General features: G+C 41.2%; 1 protein-coding gene across 1 annotated transcript in view; it reads left to right on the plus strand.

Moving 5' to 3' along the window:
- The window catches only part of LOC114363337 (uncharacterized), an 85,968-nt gene extending 75,579 nt beyond the window's left edge, over positions 1–10,389 (plus strand). Inside the window, exons 36-40 of the mRNA XM_028319025.1 lie at positions 651–821; positions 1,748–1,952; positions 3,323–3,463; positions 4,833–5,073; positions 10,347–10,389. Of these exons, the coding sequence (XP_028174826.1) occupies positions 651–821; positions 1,748–1,952; positions 3,323–3,463; positions 4,833–5,073; positions 10,347–10,389 (801 nt within the window). The remainder of the gene's footprint in view (positions 1–650; positions 822–1,747; positions 1,953–3,322; positions 3,464–4,832; positions 5,074–10,346) is intronic.
- The last annotated feature ends 13,422 nt before the right edge of the window (positions 10,390–23,811 follow it).

Below are 23,811 nucleotides of genomic sequence, written 5' to 3' on the forward strand. Positions count from 1 at the left end.
CTGCTGGCGCCCGTCGCACAGTCCAGACTATACAACTCAATGACTTCTGAATGGTGTCTCCAACTTGACATGTATAGCAGATAGCAGCTCTACTCCAGAAATTGATCTTCACGTACATTATGGATAAGGTGCGTATTTAATTACAGCTCACTACTTCATAATTGTGTCCCCAACATTCGGCAAAGCTAGAATCGTTCGTTCGTTCGTTTCAGCCGAAAGACGTCCACAAAGGCCTCCCCCAAGGATTTCCACAAAGACCGGTCCTGCGCCGCTCGTATCCAGGCACCTCCCGCGACCTTCACCAGATCGTCGGTCCACCTAGTGGAATGCCGGCCCACGCTACGTCTTCCGGCTCGTAGTCGCCACTCGAGAACTTTTCTGCCCCAACTGCCATCGTCTCTACGAGCTATGTGCCCCGCCCACGCAAGCTAGAATACTACGTGTGCCAGCTAAAGCCTGGTCCGTGAGCACGTAGAATCCCGTCCAATGACCCCAAGCTACCCATCCTTATCGCTCGCGCGTTACTGTCGCGACTGTGCGACGGGCGCCCGCAGTGAGTGTGCGAGCGCGACAGCAACATAATTACGCGCGAGCGATAGGGATGGGTAGCTTGGGGTCATTGGACGGGATTCTACGTGCTCACGGACCAGGCTTTAGAAGCCATGTCGCGCGCGCTGCAGCCGGCCGACCTGGGCGTGGTGTCGCGCGATGACGTCAGCGGCGCCGTGGCCGAGCAGCTGTGCGGCCTGCCCGACGAGCGCGCCAAGCAGCTGCTCGCGGCTCTGATGCACAACTTGAACTTCAGCTATATTGTGGACAAGGTGCGTATTTTATGAGAGTGGAGAGTAAGGTCCTGTCACTTGCTAGTAGCGAAGACAGTGGCACCAACTGGTGAGCGCTAAAGTGGTAGGAGGACTATCGCATTTGCACTCATCAAGATGGCGCCACTGTAGAGTAAGGTCCTGTCAATCGCCAGGTGTGCCAACTGTTAAGTTTAAAAACGATAGCCCTCATTACAGCTCGATAGCTTCTGAATGGTGTCTCCAACATGACATATTTGGCAGCTGTGGACAGCTGATAGCAGCTCTGCGTTAGAAATTGATCTTCACGTACATTATGGACAAGGTACGCTTCTGAATAGTGTCCTCATCACTTCGGCGTAGCCAGGCGACTACGCAGCTAACTACGTGCAAAGCAATTGGTCGTGGCTTTGATGCAGAACTTGAACTTCAGCTATATTGTGGACAAGGTGCGTATTTTTTACTGCTTAATGGCTTCTGAATTATGTCTCCCACACGAAATGTATGGCAGCTATGGACAGATTACAGCTCTGCTCAGAATTGATCTTCACGTACATTATGGACAAGGTGCGTATTTAACAGCTTAATAGCTTCTGAATAGTGTCCTCATCACTTCGGTGATGCCAGAAGAATACGTTGCTAATTATGTGTGTTAGCTAAAGGACATGTCGCTAATATATCCATGCAAAACAGGGTCAGTGTCGGTCTGCTCTACTGCAAAATAAGAATTAACTTCACTACTTAGATCCGGATGCAGAATGTTCTTTCAATTGTAAGTTGCTAATTAATTTTGAGTACATTAAACCGCAAGAAGCTATGTTTCTGCAAAAGTGGTAAGGTTTCAAAATTTGTTGTTTTTTTGTTTATAAGCTGGGAACCGTAGCAATTTTTATCTTGACGACAATCGAAACACTAACGTCACAATAATTCTTTGTATTTACCCCCAGGTGACCGCAGCCCTCCTCGTGCAACTGTACACAGCCTCCAACCTCACAGAAGCAGAGGGCACAGCAGTAACGCAAGGTCTACCGCGTATGGCCGCCGTGCTGCCTTCAGTACAGGCTCAGATCAGCGAGGTGGCGGACTCTTTCGCTGAAGAGCCATTATTCAAGAGCCTGGCCAACTTCAGCTCCGTCGGAGGACTGCTGGGATGTGAGTAGAGTTGTGGGCTTGAATAAAAAACTTTCGTTGCGGGTCCAATGACAGTTTAACTTTCCCCCGGGACAAACTTGACCTTCATTGGTTGGGTTTTTGTGGCGGTCAAGCTGAAGATCCTGGCTACACAGGAGTTGCAGTGGTGGGAACGAGAGGGGAATAAAAAACCCTGGTTATTTTATTATCTGGCGGCCGTGACGTCACATTGTAGCTCTGGTACGGACAGGCGAACGCGGGGAAGTTTGTGGGTAAGCGGGAGGGAGAATCGTATTCCAGTGAGATGCGCAGCTCGCTCAATCGGGCTGTAAGTACTATAGCGCCTGCCTCGCATGGCTGCTGTGCTGCCCTCTGTGCAAGTTCAGATCAGCGAGGTGGCGGACACTTTCGCTGAAGAGCCATTGTTCAAGAGCCTGGTCAACTTCAGCTCCGTCGGGGGATTACTGGGCTGTAAGTAGAGCTGTTGGCTTGATATTACAACCCGGTTATGTATTAGTCGAACCTTAATTTCGAACTCATCCTATTTTCTTCTGATTAATTTCATTGCGGATAAAATGTCAGTTTAACTTTCCCCGGGACAAACTTGACTATACAGGAGTTGCAGTGGTGGGAACGAGACCAGTTATTATCAGGCGGCCGTGACGTCACATCTTTGCTCTGGTACTTACGGTGGGAGGGAGAGTCGCATTCCAGTGAGATACGCAGCTAGCTTGATCGGGTTGTAAGCACTATAGAGCCTGCCTTGCATAGATGTTAGGATGTAAGAAGAGCTGTTGGCTGATACATAAATACTGTAGAGTCTGCCTCGCATGGCCGCCGTGCTGCCTTCAGTACAGGCTCAGATCAGCTCAGATCAGACGTGGCGGACTCCTTAGCCGGGGAGCCGTTGTTCAAGAGCCTAGCCAACTTCAGCTCCGTCGGGGGCCTGCTGGGATGTAAGAGATAGACTTGCAGGTGTAGGCACTGTAGAGCTTCAGAAAGATAACGATATGCGACCAATCCGTTCTAGTGACCTAAGTAGCCAAAGTGTGGAATATTTCAGCAAAGCTGGTCTATTTGGCTGTACTACGCTCTCCTCAAAATGTGTGGAAGTGGAATCTCATAATGTCGTAAAAAAATGACATTAAATGTATGACTGATTGTACAGCGCCCCTAGCGGAAACGTTCAAGAACTAATATTTTTATACATTTTTTTAACGCGCTCACTAGTGAGGACGTTTGATGTAAACTCACGCTCAGCCCACTGATCGGTGGACCGAAAACCTTAAAAAATATCTATCAAATAATGTTATTTTTTTAATACATTGTGCTTTATTATTTCTAGCAGATGATTCAAATAAAATTACAATTCGAAACTTCTTCATTTCCAGCGTCCGAGTTCCTGGCTAGCGCGGGCAACATGCTGTGCGGGACGCCATTCTCGGCCGCTGTACCGCGCCTCTACCGAAGCGTCATCGCCAGCCCCGACAAGGCTGACAAGCCTGATGAGCGACAACTACAAGCACTGCCTAGTAAGTGAAAAGTTATCGGATCTATTTGTTACTAAAGCCCGGTCCGTGAGCACGTAGAATTTTGTCCAATGACCCCTAGCTACCTATCCTTATCGCTCGCGCGTAATTATATTGCTGTTGCGACTGTGCGACTGGCACCCGCAGTGAGTGTGCGAGCGCGATAGCAACATAATTACGCGCGAGCGATAAGGATGGGTAGCTAGGGGTCATTGGACAAAATTCTACGTGCTCACGGACCAGACTATAACAGTCTTCATAAATGGTAGGTATACGTGACGCCCTACTGCCGTATCATTGTCGATGAATGTCTGGTGGACGGTGCTCATGAGCCAATTTCAGCACGTAAAAGGACCAGGAAAATATATTTCCACAGCATCGCGACTAGGTAGCATCGCTTTCTGGTTTCTTGACCTTTTTCATTTTTGAGAATTCACGACAAGAATTTCTTATGTTTCTCTAATATATTTTAGATTCTTTAATAAATAACTGTAATTACATAATATTCACACAAACTGGAGAAAATCGTTTAGCTCATTCATAAATTATGTTATAGATCGAGCCATCCACGAAGACGCGCCCCACCAATTTTTGTCGAAGGAAGCGCGGGGTGTGGGGAGTTTGATCCGAGCAATCCGAGCGGCATTATTGTAGTGTGCGTGTGCACTCGTGGATAATTTAGTGTGTACCGATAACACTCAAACATTAGCGGAAGAATGGTGGGGCGCGTCTTCGTGGATGGAACTATCTATACATTTTGCTGTGTTAAAACGCGTCACATTTTCGTGCTATAATAAATGTTCTCCCGAACCACTAAGTACTACCAGGTGCTAGCTATATTAGGACATGTATAAGTGACTAGCTGTGCCCGCAACTTCGTACGCGTTAAAACCCGTTTTCGCAACATATTTCATTATTGCTCTGCTTCTATTGATCGTAGCGTGTTGTATAGCCTTCCTTGATAAAAGGGGTATCTAACACTGAAAGAATTTTTCAAATCGGACCAGTAGTCCGGAGATTAGCGTGTTCAAGTAAACAAACAAACAAACAAACTCTTCAGCTTTATAATCCCAACTAATATTATAAATGCGAAAGTAACTCTGTCTGTCTGTCTGTCTGTCTGTCTGTCTGTCTGTCTGTCTGTCTGTCTGTTACGCTTTCCCGCTTAAACCTCGCAACCGATTTTGATGAAATTTAGCATAGAGATAGTTTGAGTCCCGGGAAAGAACATAGGATAGTTTTTATCCCGGTTTTTGAAACAGGGACGCGCGCGATAGTTTTTCTGTGACAGACAAAATTCCAAGCGGGCGAAGCCGCGGGCGGAAAGCTAGTATTAGTATAAATGATAAAAAAATTACATCTTGTGTCGCAGCGGATTTCTGCCGCTCGCTGTACGCAGACGTGACGGCGCTGCAGGGCGGCAAGGTGGTGTGGAGTTTCATCAAGCCGCTGCTCATGGGCCGCGTGCTCTACGCGCCGCCCGGGCCTGCTGTCGACAGGATCATACGACAAGTAGGTTTCAATCCTTATTTATACCATTATTGTGAAGGTATTAAAGAAATCAAAGAGGCGATCGAGCGAAACAAGGGCTCTAAAGTGTTCGCAAGAGATCTGTCTGTTGGCCAAAGTCAACTGACCAAGCTGAAGACAGAGGATGGCAGAGCCATTTCGTCGGGGCCGGAGATATTGGAAGAGGTTGAGAAGTTCTACGGACAATTATACACGAGTGTACGTACACCTGTCACAAATCTAGCCGAAGACCCAAGAGCTAGACTGACCCGACACTATACCGAAGATATCCCGGACGTCAGTCTGTACGAGATTAGAATGGCTCTCAAACAGCTGAAGAACAACAAGGCACCGGGTGATGATGGAATCACGGCTGAGCTTTTGAAGGCAGGCGGAACGCCGGTACTAAGGGCTCTTCAGAAGCCTTTTGTACCCTTTGCACCACCGGCCTGCACCACTGGTGGTGCAAAGGGTATTTTTAAATCCCTCTTGCACCACCAACAAATAGTGCTGTGCTACCATCGACTGTAAAACTAGTAGTAGACTGACTAACTAAAATACTTAATAATTTAAATTTAATTGTTATAAATAAATCAAAACCTACCTAAAAGTTTTAATTTGTGTGTCTATAAACATTTCACTTCAGACCCACAATACCCCGGGCCTACATCCTACATACAACGAATAAAGTACCAGGGCAACATAACCATAAAGGAGCTATTTTATGATACATGTTTATTTCTCGGGTCAACCAAGAAGAATTTGATATAGCTCCTTTATGATTATGTTGCCCTGGTACTTTAGAAATTATTCGTTGTATGTAGGTATGAATGGTTGTTAGTAATTTTTATGTTAATATGTTGTCAAATCTGTCCAGTAGTTTCGGAGCCTATTCAATCAAATCTTTCCTCTTTATAATATTAATATTATATGATTATAGATATCTAATCGTTTTACAGTTAATGGTAGGGCGGCACTATTGGTGGTGCAAAAGGGATTAAAAAATACCCTTTGCACCACCAGTGGTGCAGACCGGTGGTGCAAAGGGTACAAAAGGTTCAGAAGCTGTTCAATTCCGTCATCCTCGAAGGAAAAACGCCTACGACATGGCACAGAAGTGTGGTGGTACTCTTCTTCAAAAAAGGTGACCGCAGGAGAACCAAAGTAACCGACAGAGCTCGCAGGATTGCTAAAATCAAGTGGCAGTGGGCGGGGCACATAGCTCGTAGAGACGATGGCCGATGGGGCAGGAAAGTTCTTGAGTGGCGACCACGAGCCGGAAGACGTAGCGTGGGCAGGCCTCTCACTAGGTGGATCGACGATCTGGGAGGTGCCTGGATGCGAGCGGCGCAGGATCGGTCTTCGTGGAAATCCTTGGGGGAGGCCTTTGTCCAGCAGTGGACTTTCGGCTAAAACGACGAATGTGAAGGTAAATAATATTGCGAACCTATTCTTTCATTCCAATTCAATCCCAAAAGTGCTTTTTTTAAGCCTATTTAAAGAAATAAATGAGTATTATGAGTTTTCGCAGCTTAACATTGTGATGTATTAAGAGCGTTGTAGCAAAAAGTTGGCGTTCGAATTTTAGGTTTTTATTGCTTGAGGTCGCGTAGTGAGTGCGCAAACTGCATTTATCTGTACAATTTCAACGCTGCGTCGACTAAACGANATTTTTGTACCTAATGCATGTATAACAAATCTGTGAAAACATATTTAGGGTTACATTTTAGTCTATATCTACATTTAAGTATTATTTAAACCATGTAAAGAATGTAATCTGTTTTGTTTTCCAAATAAATAAAATAAAATAAAAATAAAAAAGTAAGTAATATACGCACTGTACTTCTCTTATAAGTAACATCTCTTTTGTCTCACCTCGGGTGTGTAAGGCTCTTAAATACAGTAGTTAATTAAACATTGAACCATTTCTTCTTTAGAGTGGGTTCCTGAATTTCATTAAAAGAGATGCAGGCCAAGAGCTTTCTCGTTGTGGATATATTATTGGGGTTGAAAGAAACATGGAATTTGCTTATTAGTAAAGTGGTCAATAAATTAGGTTTATTATCAGCATTTTTGTGACAAGTAATTTTAATTTCAATTATGTGAGAGTTAAGTCATTAAATTCCATGCCTCAAAGTTTCATACAATGAGTAGAGGAGTTTTGGGCTGACACTGTGTAGGTTTCTTGTCGACACGATAAGATGAAGAAGCAGAGGAATTATGCAGAAGTTTGAAACGATTTACGTTTTATACCTACTGACCCAAATACACCGATTGAACAGTGATAATTACCGGATAAAGAGCAATCCGCAACGTTCAGAACGACCACTGACCCAGCTTTCGATGCGATTGTCTACAAATCACTTCCTCATTTTCCATTTTATGCCTCAATCGAACTTATACTCGTGAAGAATGCGGCAGTATACTGATGGTACATTAATATGGCATTACATTGATGGATGACAATTGAGTACTATTGCAAAATTCATTACAGAAAAGCAGGTAAATGTTTTCTACGTCTTTCTCAGAATCTGTACTCTAAGTGAAAAGTAGTGCTTATAACTCTTTATGACTAATTTTTAAATGAATCACGCGTTTAACATTCTACTTTCCATATTTAACAGCTAATGCCTGGGGTTAAGTAAAATTAAGTAAAATTTTGTCTGAAAGTGTTAATAAATTGTCAAGTGCCTTAGGAATTTCTTAGGTCAGCTTTTTCGATTGCCATTTTTTTAAATATTAACTCTCATAGAGCTGAAAATAGCTGACAAGTAACTTTCATAATAATATAAGTTACAAATTCACCTTAACTAGACCAGATAATTGTCGGAAAATATTGTACTATCACAGATTATTTATTGCAGTACAGATATACCATTTGCATTCAATGTACCAAATTAACCTAAATGATGCCTAAAAATAGGTCGGTCTTGTTTGTTTATGCAAATATTTCACGCACTTTTGGTTTCGTATCGCAAATCTTGTTGCGGATACAGAACGAATTCGCGTTCCGCTACATGCGATAAGTACCTTTCTGGGGCATAGGGTTGTCGATTCATTATTACTTGAAAAAATTCAGTACTTTCACTCCAGAATTTTTTCATGACTTCAAAGGGTAACTAATCTGATTCAAAAATCGATTCATCAATTAAAATGAGCATCGTGAATTTCAAATATTCTTTTCATAGAAATAAGTAGGTAAGTGAAAAAAGTGCAATGAAAGATGAGATGCAATTTAAATATAGCAATATTTTATTACTATTTGTATAACATAATAGGATATTTTGAGCACCTGTCACTGTCCGCAACCAATTTACTATACGAATATTATACAATTAAAACAACATTTTTGTAATGCACACTTTCTACGGTTATTTAGCTAGCCATATTCTACTATCACTTAGGATAGAAAAAGTTGAAAAATCTTGAAATAAAAGACGTCGCTTCTAACTGTACTAAAATACTCATAAATCTTTTGGTAATTGAGTCAATTAAAATATTAAAAAATACCAAACCTGCGACAACTTTTTCGATAATTGTCTATAGCCGGTTAGTAAGTACCTAAACATTGTCGAAAACCAGTTAAAGACCAAAATTTTTAAAACAACTCACAATTTGTACACAAAAGCCCGTCTCATATGTAGTAGTAAGTATGCAAACTTTTTTTAGAACTAAAAACTGTGTAGGTATTCATTAATTTAATTACACTTTTAAGAGTGTCTGTGTTGAACGAAATTGATTCTTGTTAAATAATTATAACAATATGCAAACTTAACGCACATGCATTCAAACGTTGATCAAACTAGATATTAAGCAAACCACCGGTTTTAACCTAACATAGCAAAGGGTTTTCCTACAACTAGATAAGTGTAGTGATTGAAGCATTGCGATCGTTTCCCCACGTTCAATGCGCTTGCCCGCGCTTTTAATTTGTATGGTATCCTCTCTATGAAGACCATAAATGGAGATACTAACAACCCTGTATTATTTCAATATAAATTCGCCGCAAAGGCAATCGCTGCATTTAGTTGCACCCACATATACCTAAACGAAGAGTTCAGTTCAGGGTTAAATATTATAAAGGCGCAAGTTTGTGAGTGTGTATGTTTGTTACTTTTTCACGTCTAAACGGCTGGAGCGATTTTAATAACATTTGGTATGGAGTTAGCTGACACCTTGGATTAACACATAGGCTACGTTTTACCGCGAGTAACACCGCGCGGCACAGCTAGTATTACATAATATTGTATTTTAGAAGTGAGCGTACACTTTAGTCATTGGGGTATGGGGCGACTCATACATATTTAGGTAATCCACGATAAGTACCTACTACTTAAAATGTGTAACAAAATCGGAATGTTTTAATGAGAAACAATAAACTGTCAAGAGAAACTTGATAAGCACTTAACTGTTGTTGAAAGAGAAAAGCCATACAATTTGCTCAAAATTGAATTACTTTCGATTTTGACTTTATATTTCGGTAGGTATGTCAAAGCCTCTATCACGCGTCTGTGATCACGACAAAATGGATATGAATATTTAGATTCCAAATATTGATCATGGTTTCACCATACCAAAGTTCATTCCCTATTTTACCCCTTATTCAGTGGTAGTACATTTTTTATTATTTTAAGTTCAATCTTGCGATAAATGCATATAATAAAGCAAAAAAGGACAAACTAATCTAAGCTTAAACGTGATAATAGAACTATGAAACTGTTTATTTCGCATTAAATCAATCGTCAATAGGTAGGTCAATGTCTAATTTATACGATTCTGAAATTTGGCAGAGTATAATATGAACAAAAACATTTACATACTTCATCAAACTTCATGCTTTTTTGTAGCCAATATTGTATATTTATGCTGATCACGCAGTTAAAAGGCGGTAAAATAATAATATAAAGTATTTGATTATAAGTGCCCGCGATTAAATTAGTCCTAATAAATTTTGCTTTGGGGCGTTGTAAAATATATTAAAATGTTGTTTTTGTTTCTATTATATTAATTAATAAAAACTACATAATTAGGTATTGTGAGTTGAATGCTTTAGTTTTTCCCACTGTAAATGCAAAAAGTGAAGTTTATTTATATTTTTCCGAAGGTTTCATGAGAAAGAAAGAAAGAACAAATTGTATGAGAACTCACGGTTTGGGTTATTTACGAGATGCCCCATTCATAAATCTTTAAAAGGTTATTTATTCATTACGCTTTGAAATTGCCGTATCTGTATGTATAGTCACTAGGGTAAATTTGATGTAAAATAAAGGATTGAAATGATTTCTGGGAATATTGCTTTTTTTTTCATTCTTTATTTTAGACGTTGAATACTTAGAACCCATGTCTATTGTTATATAAAGATCCTGTTTTTCCACAGCCGTCTAGCATTGCGGTTCAAGCCCCATATAAACATGGTGTAAGTATACCCAAACATACTGTGTATATTAATCGGGGGTTTTTATTACATACAATCATAGTAAGTATCATTTACCCATATTAATGACGTATTGCGCCAAGTTAACTGAAGTTACTGAAGCATACTGTTATTGTAAAATGAAACCTATTCTATGGTAAAATGAGTTATTTTGCAACGGAAATGTAAAATCTGACGTGTTATCAACATTTCGCCAACCCTAGCATCCAAAGGCAATGGACGTTGAGTCAAACAGTGTCCGGAGAAAACGACTAACTCCGTTAAGCAGGTAAAGTAGCGCGTCGTTTCGCGAATAAGTTACAAAGTGCCACTTGTGGTCTAAACTGAATAAATATTTTTGATTTTGATTTTGATTTTAGTGAATGAGAGACAAGGACAACTCGTTTCTTTTTCAAGTCTATGTTTTGCCTAAAGTTAGCTGGTAGAGAATGCCATATGGCATTAAGTTCGCCTTTTTGTGCCGCTTTTTTGTGTGTGCAATAAAGTTTTTAAATAAATAAATGTATACTAGTGCTTCACCTGTGGCTTTGCCCACGTAGGTTGCAGTAAGTCAACGACACATTCTTTATAAATATCAAATTTTATATCGCTTACAGCTAGAGGAATCTCCTTTATACAAAGTCAAAGTCAAAATTTCTTTATTTGTTAAGATTAATAAATAGTTCTTACAAATCGTCATTTTGCTCTTAAGGAGCCTCTACATGTCTCATAATTTTTATACCCTACCAGCGCTTCGAGACCAACATTTGGCAAGTGCTGAGATACTTAAATACTAGTAGAAATGACTCGCATACATAAATTTGAAAAACTTGGATTGACCAGTCCCCGAAAGCAGCGCCTGTTCACAGACATGACGAAAGAACCAGCCATCGCTTCACTCGACCTTATTTACATAAAAGCTACAAGTTAGCCAGCTCCTCTTAGATCCCATTTCTACCAATTTAATCATGACTCCAACGGTTTTTTCGTGAAAACTAAAAGCAGACCGACATACAAGACTTTTTCATATTCATAGCATTAGTATGGATCGTATTGTTTAGAGTCAGCTCTACTCACGTAGTTTCTTTATAAACATGGTCCATAATATACTGGACATAATAAAAATAATAATTGAGCATTAATAAAAGTAAAGTGTGTTTATGTAAAGTAGATTAGGTACATGGATCCTTGATTAATACAAATGAGATTAATTACTATACTAGGCATGTTTTAACAGCAAAAAAGCAAAGTAAAGTCTATTTGCGACATGGTTTCCGTGATTCTCCAGTGACAGCTACTCGTTCTTTTTGTTTAGTTATTTTTAATTTTTTGGTTATTTAGTTTACGATTAGGTTATGATGGGACTGACATACTAGGTAAAAGTCCCTAAATTAATAAATGGAAAAAAAAAAAAAAAAAGTAAAGTCAGGCGAATAATAAAAATATTTTCATGATAATGTTATACTAAGCACGTCTCTACACGCGTCGATAGTTTGCTATGATAAATAATACTAAAAAACTATAGCGGCCTTAGTTTTATTTACAGGTATACTGTGCTGACTAAAGCCTGTATTCACAAGCGATGCTTGCTTAAGTGAAGCAGCAAATCGAAGAACTCTGTGATTGGTTCGTGAGTCACCCTGTGCGTCCACGGGCACTGTGAGACCTCATAGTACTGTTTGTGAATACGGGCGTAAATGTATTTGTATGCTTGCAAGCATTAATAGACATAGATCATCATAAAAGGTCATTTCAGACTCCACTACAGGAGCACTTATTTACCTGAGGCAAATGTAGGACTTGGCTTATACTCCCTAAGCTCTGGACCTTTTTGTAATCGCATTAGCATTTGTCACTGGCAGGAATCGAACCCGCAACTGCATCAGTTGTCATCGATCTTTATGAAGCATCAGACCAGGGGCCACCAATTATGTCTTCAACTTACCTACATATTGACAGCACATGTAATTTTTCTTCGTTGACGCATACAGGTATCTCACATGGCCTAGTTTATTTTGACATTTCAATTATTAAAGTTGTTTATTATTTTAATACTTCAGTGAATGGACCGTGTGCCACATTTGAACTAAGTATTAAGAGCGGGTTATTAAAGAATATTCACGCAGGTTTATGACTGAGAGGGATAGGTAGAGCAGGGTTATTAAAAGCTGTGCAACTTATTAGTGTTTAAAATATAAGGGTTAGTAGTACGGCTGAACCATTTAAGAACCTAGTAAGTGCAGCGGAGCAAATTTTACAGGAGAGCGAAAAAACGCATTTTCATTTGCCCTGCTAAGATGCTTAAAGATTTGGATAACTTCCGATGTTTATATTAAAGATTAGTTACTAGAGTATACTTTATGGAATAAAATAATATATTTAGTTAAAAATTGCAAGTTTTATGCTCTTTACTAACACTAAAAATTATTTTTTTGACAAAAGTGCCTCGTAAAAATCAAAATCAAAATCGAATATGAATCAGTACTCATGTAGTCCCCAGATTTTGATATGGTTATCGAGTGTCAGCCAACAGAACTTGAAATATATTTAAATTACAGTAGCATTTTACCTCTAGTAAGTCACATTGACCATTTTGAAACCTAGTAAGTCCATGCACTTACTAGGTTTTAAATGGTCATTGTAACTTGCTAGGTTTTGATAATGGTTTTTGCAAATTTTAATTGGACTTACTAGGTTTTTAGCAACGCGTTTCTCCGGTGTTAAGTGTAATAGAGCGATTTCTGTCTTCACATCCTGTGGAGACCTTAATTCTAAGGTGATTTATGACAAAAAACGAAAATCTGAAAAAGTGTCCCTTACTAGGTTCTTAAATGGTTCAGCCGTGTAGTTTCGCACGATTTTCCTTCGCACGAATGTGCGAAACGTCCCCTTTCAAAAAATTTTTTTTTTAGTAGGCGTTTCGCCCTGATGTATCAAAAGTATTAAAAACGGGTGCGAATAGACCCCTTTGAGAACTAGTAATCGTATACTACTAGTTCAAAAAAGAGTCGATTCGCACGCGATTTTAATACTTTTAATACAACCGGGCGAAACGCCTACTAAAAAAAGTTATTATTGAAATTCGTGCGAAACTAGGTACTACTAACCCAAATAAATATAAAGCTAACAAAAACTTTATTAAGCGTCACTCAAACTTAAAAGCTATGCTCTAAGATAAAAAGTGTATTTATTAAAAAAACAGTTATTTTTTCTAGGATATTTTTGACTGTCAGACCTGTAAGTATGTTTTTTAACTCTTTTTTCGAACATAAAATGTTGGCAACCCTATACAGAGTGAATGTGAGTGGTGTGTGTCAAATATGCTTTCAGAATGTCGCTTTAACGGAATTTCGGGATTCCGTTTCGCAATTAAATGATGCTGTACAAACAAGATATTTTACTTTGTACAAAGTTTTCTACTTGCGATATCGATACTGTCAATGTCACTTTCCATGCCAATTAAGGTTTTGTGCCTGTAAATTATTCGTAAATGTAGTGCTGAGTGTTTAAGCTGAAAATAAGCGTTATTTTAAGATACACTTTTGCAGTCAGTTTCACTATTTCTGTACATTGCATCGTTAAGTTGCTTTGGTGCTAAGCAATATAGCGAAGCTTTTAGCGATAACTTTGCTTATAATTTTCTAAATACAATTTTTAAATATTTTTCTTTAAATTAAATAGTTTCCAACCGACACCGGGTAGGGCGCAACATGGACGTTCGACATAAGCTTCGTTTTGTCCATGTTCATCCGAAGGCCTACCTGTTAGGAAACTCGATTAAGGTCTTCGAGCATGGTGCCGAGGTCCTCCAGCGATTCTGCCATGACCACGATATCGTCGGCAAACCGAAGGTGAGTGATGTACTCGCCGTTAACGTTTATGCCGTATCCTTTCCATTCCAGGAGTTTGAAAGCGTCTTCCAATGCCGCGGTGAAGAGTTTCGGAGATATAACATCTCCCTGTCTTACGCCTCGCTGTAGAGGAATCGCCCTCGTGCTTTGCTCCTGTACTCGGACCGACATGGTGGCGTTTTTGTACAAGCACTTTAGTACCTCGATGTACCGATAGTCGATACGGCACCGCTGGAGAGACTGCAGCACTGCCCACGTCTCAATTAGAGGTGGGCGCCACGCCGGCGCGCCGCCGCCGCCGCGAATTTTTTCACGCCGCCGCCGCCGACGACCAGCTGTCGGCGCGCCGATACTGATACTGTATCAACTATTTGCAATTTATTCCTCTCCTATACTGTACTAATATGTGTTTCGAACGCAGAAGAACTATTTTTATTGAGTTGAGCGGCAATTCTAGTTCAATAAAGTCTATATGTATTTCAATATAGTCTAGTAGTATCACTGCGACCGGTAACGATCTATAGTGATTGCCGCTATTTTCCTTACAGTTCGCCTCCGAGTCCTGCATCCATTAGGAATTGCAGTATCTTTTGGGGGGTGATATGTTTTACATCTTGTGGGCTTAGAATGTGTTTGCCCAGGTGTAAGCTCCGCTTGCGCATCAAAGGTCCGCAGTCCGCGAGAATGTGTAGTGGCGTTTCATCTGCCTCTTGGCACATCCTGCACGTTCTTGATTCGGACTGTCCCATAGTGGACAAGTGCGTGTTTAAGCTGCTGTGTCCAGTGAGGGCTCGAACTAATATGCGCATTTTGATCCTACTCAGTTCTATGATCTGCTTAGAGTATTTTCGGTCATAGGCTTTTATGAGAGCTTTGGAATGGAATGACTTAATCCTGGCGTGTCTGAACATGCCTTAAAGGATTGTTTTAGAAGGTGATTAAGTTGGATTTTAAGGCCTCCAGTGCGGCCTGACTGAGTTAATGTAAAGTATGTGGTTGGCATAATTTTTTCTCAGGTTAGCTTCCTCACATTCAATAATTTCGTAGACTTCTGCCTGAAAGATAGATGGAAATTTATTAATTTACCCAGGCTTTGAGATAGCCTAAGCTTCGGCTGCACTCCATACACGCCAAAGTCAAATTGATTGAATAACTTAATACTAACTAGGTATATTAAAAGTAAATCAAGTACATTATTCTATGCTGCTTGGTCTAGTAAATAATGAGCCTCCTGCTGTCAAAAAAAAAACCCCGACTTTGTCTGGCAGACAACCCACACTATTGGACTATACTTTAAGCGAATCACTCACACAGAGATTGGCAAATTATGTCTCGGAATGCAAATGGGAACCACAACCTCTGGAAGGCAATAAATTACCTCCCTCAAAGTGTTCTCCGCTTATTATGATACCTAATAAAAAAACAGTTCAATCAAAAAAATAAGATCAAGCATTGGACTTGATCCGAGACTTGCATCTATGCCTGCCTTTGATTCCTACTGATGATGATGATTCATCCGACCGATTTCGGTCATGGTAACCACTTCGACTTAGCTGTCTTGGCGGCGCTGGTGCGCCCGAAGATGGCTTACATAGCCGATCTTCGCGGCAAACTCTTCGCACATTGAGAGCCCATTGAGAGAGAGATACCCGCCGCCAACATAATTATAGTGAAAGGCGGCAGATGGACGGGATTTACGTCATCGCGTTTTGCGTCGAGTTCAGTTGTGCGCTGCTCCTTGAATTCGCGGACTCGCCTCTACACAACACAATCTCCCGCCATTCTAGGTGCTGTGCTGCCAAACCTTCCCATTGTGATTTGAAATGACCATCTGGAGGAGGAGTTGACCGCCTCCTCAAGTTCAAAGTAGAAGACTGATTCCTACTACGCTAATTAAGGACGAAAGACGCAGGAGAACCAGAGTGACTGACATAGCCCACAGAATCGCTAAAATCAAGTGGCAGTGGGCGGGGCACATATCTCGTAGAGCTGATGGCCGCTGGGGCAAAAAAGTTCTTGACTGGCGACCACGAGCCGGAAGACGTAGCATGGGCAGGCCTCCCACTAGGTCAGTGGTTCTTAACCGGTGGTCCGCGGACCACTGGTGGTCCCTGGAGGCATTCCAAGTGGTCCACGAAGACATCGTAATAAACAAGTGACGTGACGTGATGAGTTGAGCAGCTCGAATCGTTGACTGCCAGGACATTTCGGATCGGCTTGACCCCTTGGCGCTGCGTAGAGATGTATCCTCACTGTGCATCTTCTATCGCATGTATCACGGGGAGTGCTCCGAAGAATTATCCGGACTTATTCCTGCCGCCACTTTTCGCCACCGATCTACCCGACAGCACTTCCACCCCCATCACTTAGATGGTTGGCAGTCCACAACAGTACGTTTCTCTAGAAACTTCCTGCCCCGTACAACCAAACTGTGGAATGGACTGTCGTCTGCGGTGTTTCCGGACGGATACGACCTGCAAGCTTTCAACGGACGGATCACCTGATGGTAAGTTATTACCGTCGCCCATAGACACCCGCAGACCCAGGGGCGTTACAGGTGCGTTGCCGGCCTTTAAGGTGAAGATACGCTCTCCTCTTGAAAGCTTGCAGGTCGTATCCGTCCGGAAACACCGCAAACGACAGTCCATTTTACAGTTTGGTTGTACGGGGCAGGAAGTTTTTAGAGAAACGTACTGTTGTGGACTGCCAACCATCAAAGTGATGGTGGTGAAAGTGACTGTTGCAAAGTCAGCTGCTTGGTTGACCAAGTGGCGCATGTAATTAAGCCCCGAAGTCTCACCATATTATCATTTGACTATGTGCCTCCAAAGAGCTTAAAAAAACATGCTATGAGTACTTTTATCTGCACATTGGTACGCTCGCCTTTAATACATGAGAACCTGATCTCAGCCAAACCCGCTGTCCAAATATCAAAGTATCTATGATCAAGAGCTAATTTATTAGGGTAAACCACTTCTCTAGTAGGTCAAACCCCAACCAACTGCAAATCACCTGATTAGTCTTGACAACAGATACTAAAAAAGCAGATTTAAAAAAAAAACCTAATGAACAAAGGTCAAACAAGGTCACGCCGCCGACGCCGCCGCCGCCGAGGTCAAAAAGTCGGCGCGCCGCCGCCGGCCAATTGTATATCGGCGCCCACCTCTAATGTCACGGTACCCACTCTTGGGTGAAACTTGCAGCATTTTTTTTTCTGAGCTGCGGTGGACTCTTGGGCACCAACAGATCGGGACCTGTGCACTTTAAACTTTGTCATGTTTTCAACTGTAAACTTGCGGTTTAAGATTTTTACGAGATAAGGAAACGAATAAGGATATGTGAGGAATTTCCAATGCACGAAACCAACTCGTAATTTCAGATTTATTAGAGTTAACTATATCTTTCAAATTATGTCGTTGGACTTACATTACATTTACCCGTGCAAAAAAGATCTGCTTGCCATAACCATTACACAGGTTACTTAGCGAAATCAATGTACTTACTACTAATTTAACAAAACTGTTTTCAGAAATCGCAAGGAATACAAGTGCTCGCAGTGCCCGAAGTCGTTCAACCAGCGCGTCGCATACAATATGCACGTCAGGATCCACACAGGTAGATACCATCTCATCTGCCGTGAGCTCGGTAATGAAGCTATCTCCTTTACGACGTGGACCCACTCGACTGTATCTATAGGTAGCACATACAGGGTGAATTTGAAATCAGTGTCCAAATTAGGAGCGACTCAGCATCAGTAACTTAATTGATTACGTAAAGAAAACATTTTTTTTATATTTAATTATTTTTATCTAATGCGCAAGGATTCAAAATTGTCTCACGTGGATAACTTACTTCGTTCAAACACACAAGTAGTTAACTGCAGAGCTCATAGAAATAATAGTGCGCGAAAATATACCATAACCTTTAAAACTTAAGTTGAGGGCATGCGAAAAATACAACGATTATTAAAAGTAATTAAGATAAAGTAGGATTGCTAAATTGTTCTATCTAGCTTATTAAAAAAAATTGATATTAATTATAAAAACACCCTGTATAGGTAAACACTGAGGCAGCTTATGAACTTGTCATGGAGGCGACAACAAAAGTGCAGTCTGACAGTGAAGTGTTGTCGTCTGTACATAAGTTGGTTTCCTTAGATCCTTGTCATTCTGGCTTACGCAGACTGTATATTACACTAATGCCCGTTTTCACCATCAATCCCTAATTTTTAAGTGACTCCTATATAAACAAAATTCATGTTATATGTTACCATAGGGGTCACTTAAAAATTAGGGATTGATGGTGAAAACGGGCATAAGGTAAATAAATGAGTATAAAAATGATAGAAACCCGTTTTCGAAGGCAACTAGGTTGGAAAAATCTAAACTAAAGATTAGAACCATTCTGTCCCTGAAAGTTACCCGAATTCATTATTACCCCCTATGAATATGGAGGGACAAATTACGAGTAGGCATATTGAGTCACAATTGCTACATTTTTAAAACCATAATTATGTTTATGAGAATTTTATGAAGTGTTTATTGTGATGACAGTTTAATACTAGGTGTGAGTGTGGCACACCCACACTCTACTTTTAAGTTTTCCATTGAACGTTTTTCTATGCATATTTTTTCAAGTTCCATGAATGAAATTTGTATGTTTTTAGTTATGATGGAAATTCGTGAAGAACCTACATAATTGGTAACATCTCTTTTCACCTTTTATAATAAGTATTCTGAGTAAAGATTTATGGTTCCATATAGCTGTTATAAAAAGTTATATGGCAAGGGAATTGGTAGAGATGCGATGAAATCATTCGATGCTATTTCGGTCGATACCGATAAAACTTCTCATTATGAAGTTTTTTCGATAAACCAATTTCAGATTTTTCTTATATAAATCTCCGATGTCAGAGACGGGACTCATTCCAACTCCAAGCTACTGCTCTGAAGTCTGAACAATGATTTACAAAGTAATTTGTTTACCCAGACTTAGTATTTAGTGATTTTCACGCGCTAAGCCTCCGTCACTCTAACAATATTATTTTCTTTCTTAAGGCATGCGGTTCAGCTACAATGATACATTCTTTAAATTTTCGTATTCGAAAGAAAAGAACCAATGTTTAGCACNATCTTGTTCTTAAACAAAACGCTAACGCCGTTATCGACGAACAGTCATGGACTAATTTCGAGGATATGTATTGCCGCATTAAATATGTTTATTCTATTTTTTCTAAGTCCTCAATCGAGCCTTCTTCGACTGGCAGTGACATTAAAAAACAACAAGTGCGTCTGCCGCCCTTAGAAATCATGTCCTTTGATGGCGACATTCGTAACTGGCCATTGTTCTACGCTAACTTTAAAACTACAATCCACGAAAATAGATCTTTGACAAACGCCGAAAAATTATATTATCTACTGGGCAAACTGTCAGACAAAGCTCAAACCGCATTTTCGGGTATTAATCCAGATGGAAATAATTATAATCTCATTCTTGAGTCGCTCGTTAATAAATACGAAGACAAGCGTTTATTGGCTTCTACATATTTAAATCAGATGTTTAACCACAAATCATTTAGTTCCGCATCTATCGATAATTTCGAATTATTTACTGATAATTTTGTTTCCGCCGCAAATGCCTTAAAAAACCTTAAAATCGATAATCTCACTGATTTCATTCTGTTTCACATTGCTATACAGAAAATAGATTCGGAAACCGCCAGATTATTCGAAATGAGTTCAAAAGACGAAATTCCTAATTTTAATAGTTTAGTCAAGTTCATCAAGGAACAGTCACGCGTTTTACAAAATACTAATAACTTAAATAATTCAACGGCGCGTGTTAATACGTCACAACAATCACAAAAAAGGCAATTTAACTTAAATAAATCTAATAAATGTCCGCAACCGCAATCATACGCTGTTATAAATAAACCCGCAAAGTGTTTATGTGACAATTTCTTTCATGAACATTTGTATAAATGTCCCGCATTCTCTAATATGTCACCGACCGCTCGGTTTAATTACATTAAACAAACAAACGGTTGTATTAATTGTTTGAGTAACAAACATAAGACCAATGTCTGTCAGTCTCAGTCTAGATGTAAAACTTGTCAAAATAAACATCATACTCTTTTACATTTCACTAACCGCGATAACGCTTCTAATTCACCGCAAGTGCCTTGTGGCTTATCAGCCGTCGCTAGAAACCGCTCGGGTTCGATTCCGGCGCAGAGCGCGCCTACGCCGCCCACGCAGCGAGTAGTTGACGCCANCATATATATACTGTGCCATCGCGGCGCAGCCGTCCCTTTTACACGCGAGCGCGCTGTCTATGCCGCCATCGCCGTCACACGCGCAGCCTTCGTGCATTCATAATAAGCCGGCCGCGGCGCCGATGGGCGGAAACGTCACTCCGGCCGCTCCTCAATGTAACGCATCCATCGCCGCGTCAAATAAAGTAAACAATCATCTTACTTCTGCGTGTAAGCAGCGATGTATGACGAACTCAACAATATTATTGTCAACTGCGACAGTAGTTGTTCGGGACTCGTTTAATAATGAACACCTCATTCGCTGTTTATTAGATAGCGGTTCACAAATTAATTTTATTACCGCAGACTGTTGTAAACGATTAAGTTTAAGCAGGCCTGGCTCACTCCTCGCGGTACATCCGATAATTACCTACAGCGGAGCGCCCCGCCGGCGGGTATTATATCAGTCGAGTGTCGCGCGCGCCCGTCGGGACGCTGGCGTGCGTTGTAGTATGATTATAAATATTATAATTCTATGATCGAAGTATTATTTAAAAATGGACATAAAGAGAAAGAAATGTTGTGCGGCGTTCGGGTGTTAAAATTCGAAAAGAAATCTACCGGATTTATCTTTTTTTTTCGCTTCCCAAAGATGCTGAAAGGTATGTTGGCCATGTAGGTAATCAATAATTCTTAGGATAGTATAGGATCCTAACCTACCATGACTACTGCTCAGAATTCGTTCGTTCGTTTCAGCCAAATGACGTCCACTGCTGGACAAAGGCCTCTCCCAAGGTTTTCCATAATGAATGCATAGGTACTTACCTACATACGTACCTCATTACAAATAAGTAGATTAATTATTTTTTCACTAGACAGCAACCCTAACAGTGTAAGAAGAGTTCAGAGGCACGCGATAGAAAGAGACAAAACTTGTAGGTGAATAAAATTGTAGGTACGTAGTGCTGTGCGAGCTGAATTCCACTGTATCGCGTCGTAGCAAGACTCGCATTTATTTAAATCGTCTTGCGGAGTAATCCTTCTGTACCTGTACTATTACTTATTCTGTGGTATAAGTAGTCAATTTTCAGATACTCTCTCTGTCAAGGGTATCGGTGGTACGGAAAAATCCGTTAAGGGTTCCGTATATTTCCAATTCGCGTCCCGCTTTAATTCAAACGTTAAATATAACGTAGATTCGTTAATTGTCGATGAGATAACCGACGATCTTCCTACCGTTCCGGTAGATACTTCCGCATTGCCTTATCTAATGGGTTTGCCGCTCGCCGACGAATCGTTCGGCACCCCCGGGCGCATCGACGTGCTGATCGGGGCTTCGCTTTTCCCGCATCTGTTGCTACCTCGCGTGGTCAGCAGCAACTCCTCCGCGACTCCTGCAGCTGTGCAGACCGTCCTGGGCTACGTAATTATGGGCAGTGTGCCCACGTTGCCTGCGCGACGTAATAAAACATCGCTCGCTTGTTGTTCTTATATTCCGCGTCCGTCTGACATAAACTCATTAGAATCGGCTCTAAAACAATTCTGGCAAATTGATGAGGCTCCCGTCACTCGCTCGACAAGTAAATCATTTGACGAGTTGGAGTGCGAGCATTTCTACGCAGCGACCACGGAACGTGATCCTAATACTGGCAGGTACACAGTTGCCTTACCGTTTCACTCTGACGTTTTCTCTTTGGGAAACTCAGTAGATGTCGCGAAAAAACGCTTCTTCTCGCTTGAGAGAAAATTAGAATCCGCGCCTGAATTACGAGCCGCCTATAATGACGTCATTCGCGAGTATATTGAGAAAGGTTATCTATCTCTTGTATCACCCGATATATTCAACGACAGTCTTCCTGACTACGTTATCCCGCATCACGCAGTTGTACGTTTAGATAAATCTACTACTAAACTACGCTCTGTCCTAGACGCTAGCTCTAAGACAAGTTCTGGCCTTTCGCTTAATGACATCCTTCATAGTGGCCCGAATTTACAGGGTGATTTATTTAAAATTCTTTTGAATTTCCGCCTTTTTGAAGTCGCTCTGTCGGCTGATTGTCGTCAAATGTTTTTACAAATTGGCGTAAGAGAAAACGATCGTCGCTATCAACGCATTTTCTATCGTTTCGACATGAACGATCCTTTGGTATTATACCAATTTAACCGCGTTTGCTTTGGACTCAAGTCGAGCCCGTACCACGCTCTCCGCACCGTACAACAGTTGGTTGAGGACGATGGCCATATTTTCCCGCTCGCTCGCGCCGTCGCTTCCGACTCGCTGTATATGGACGATATAGTTTTTAGTGAACTATCTGACTCGCGCGCTATACGAGTCGCTAACGAATTAATCCTACTTTTCAAAGGGGGTCAGTTCGATTTGGTCAAGTGGACGAGCAATTCCCAATCTGTACTAAATAACATTCCTGCATCCCACAGGTTGTCAGAACAACTAGAATTCGATAAGACCGTAGAACAGAGGGTTCTCGGCCTTCGCTGGTGTAAGTCGAACGACTCCTTTGAATTTCTCATCACCGCGCCCCCTGATACGTGTTCAAAACGCGCTATTTTGTCTGTTGTCGCCCGTCTGTGGGATATTATGGGTTTTGTCGCGCCAGTGATTCTATACGCGAAATTGCTTATAAAAGAGCTGTGGCTGTTGAAGCTCGACTGGGACGATGAGCCCCCGCTTTCTATTATAAATCTTTGGCAATCCTTTCGCTCTGCCTTACCGCTTTTAAATGACTTTAAAATTCCGCGCCATTTAGGTGTGTTTGAAAATTGTATTCTTCGCATAATTGGTTTCTCGGACGCGAGCGAGCGCGCTTACGGCGCCGTCGTTTACGCTCACGTTACTTGCGGTGATCAAGTAACTGTGCAGCTGGTCTGTGCCAAGTCTAAGGTTTCGCCAGTCAAACCCATGACCATTGCTCGGCTAGAGCTTTGCGGTGCAGAGCTTCTGTCGAGATTACTTCGTCGTGTTCATGACACATATGACCCGCGTTATAAGATTACCGGACTTTACGCATTCACCGACTCAAAGGTGACTCTTTGTTGGATTAATTCATCCCCGCACCGCTGGCATACATTTGTGGCCAATCGGGTCGTCCGCATCGTAGACAATGTTCCCGCGGAGCATTTTTACCACGTAGCTGGCACTGAGAATCCCGCGGACTGTCTCTCACGTGGCTTGACGCCCGATAAATTCATTGAGCATCCATTGTGGTTGCACGGACCTGCTTGGGCCCAGCGTGACCCATCTGAATGGCCTATTTTTAAAATATCCGACTTGGGTTCAAATGCCATTCCAGAGGAAAAGGTACACGCA

Source organism: Ostrinia furnacalis, unplaced genomic scaffold, assembly GCF_004193835.3.
Source record: "Ostrinia furnacalis isolate ACB-3 unplaced genomic scaffold, ASM419383v2 OfSCF7067, whole genome shotgun sequence".
NCBI lineage: Eukaryota > Metazoa > Arthropoda > Insecta > Lepidoptera > Crambidae > Ostrinia > Ostrinia furnacalis.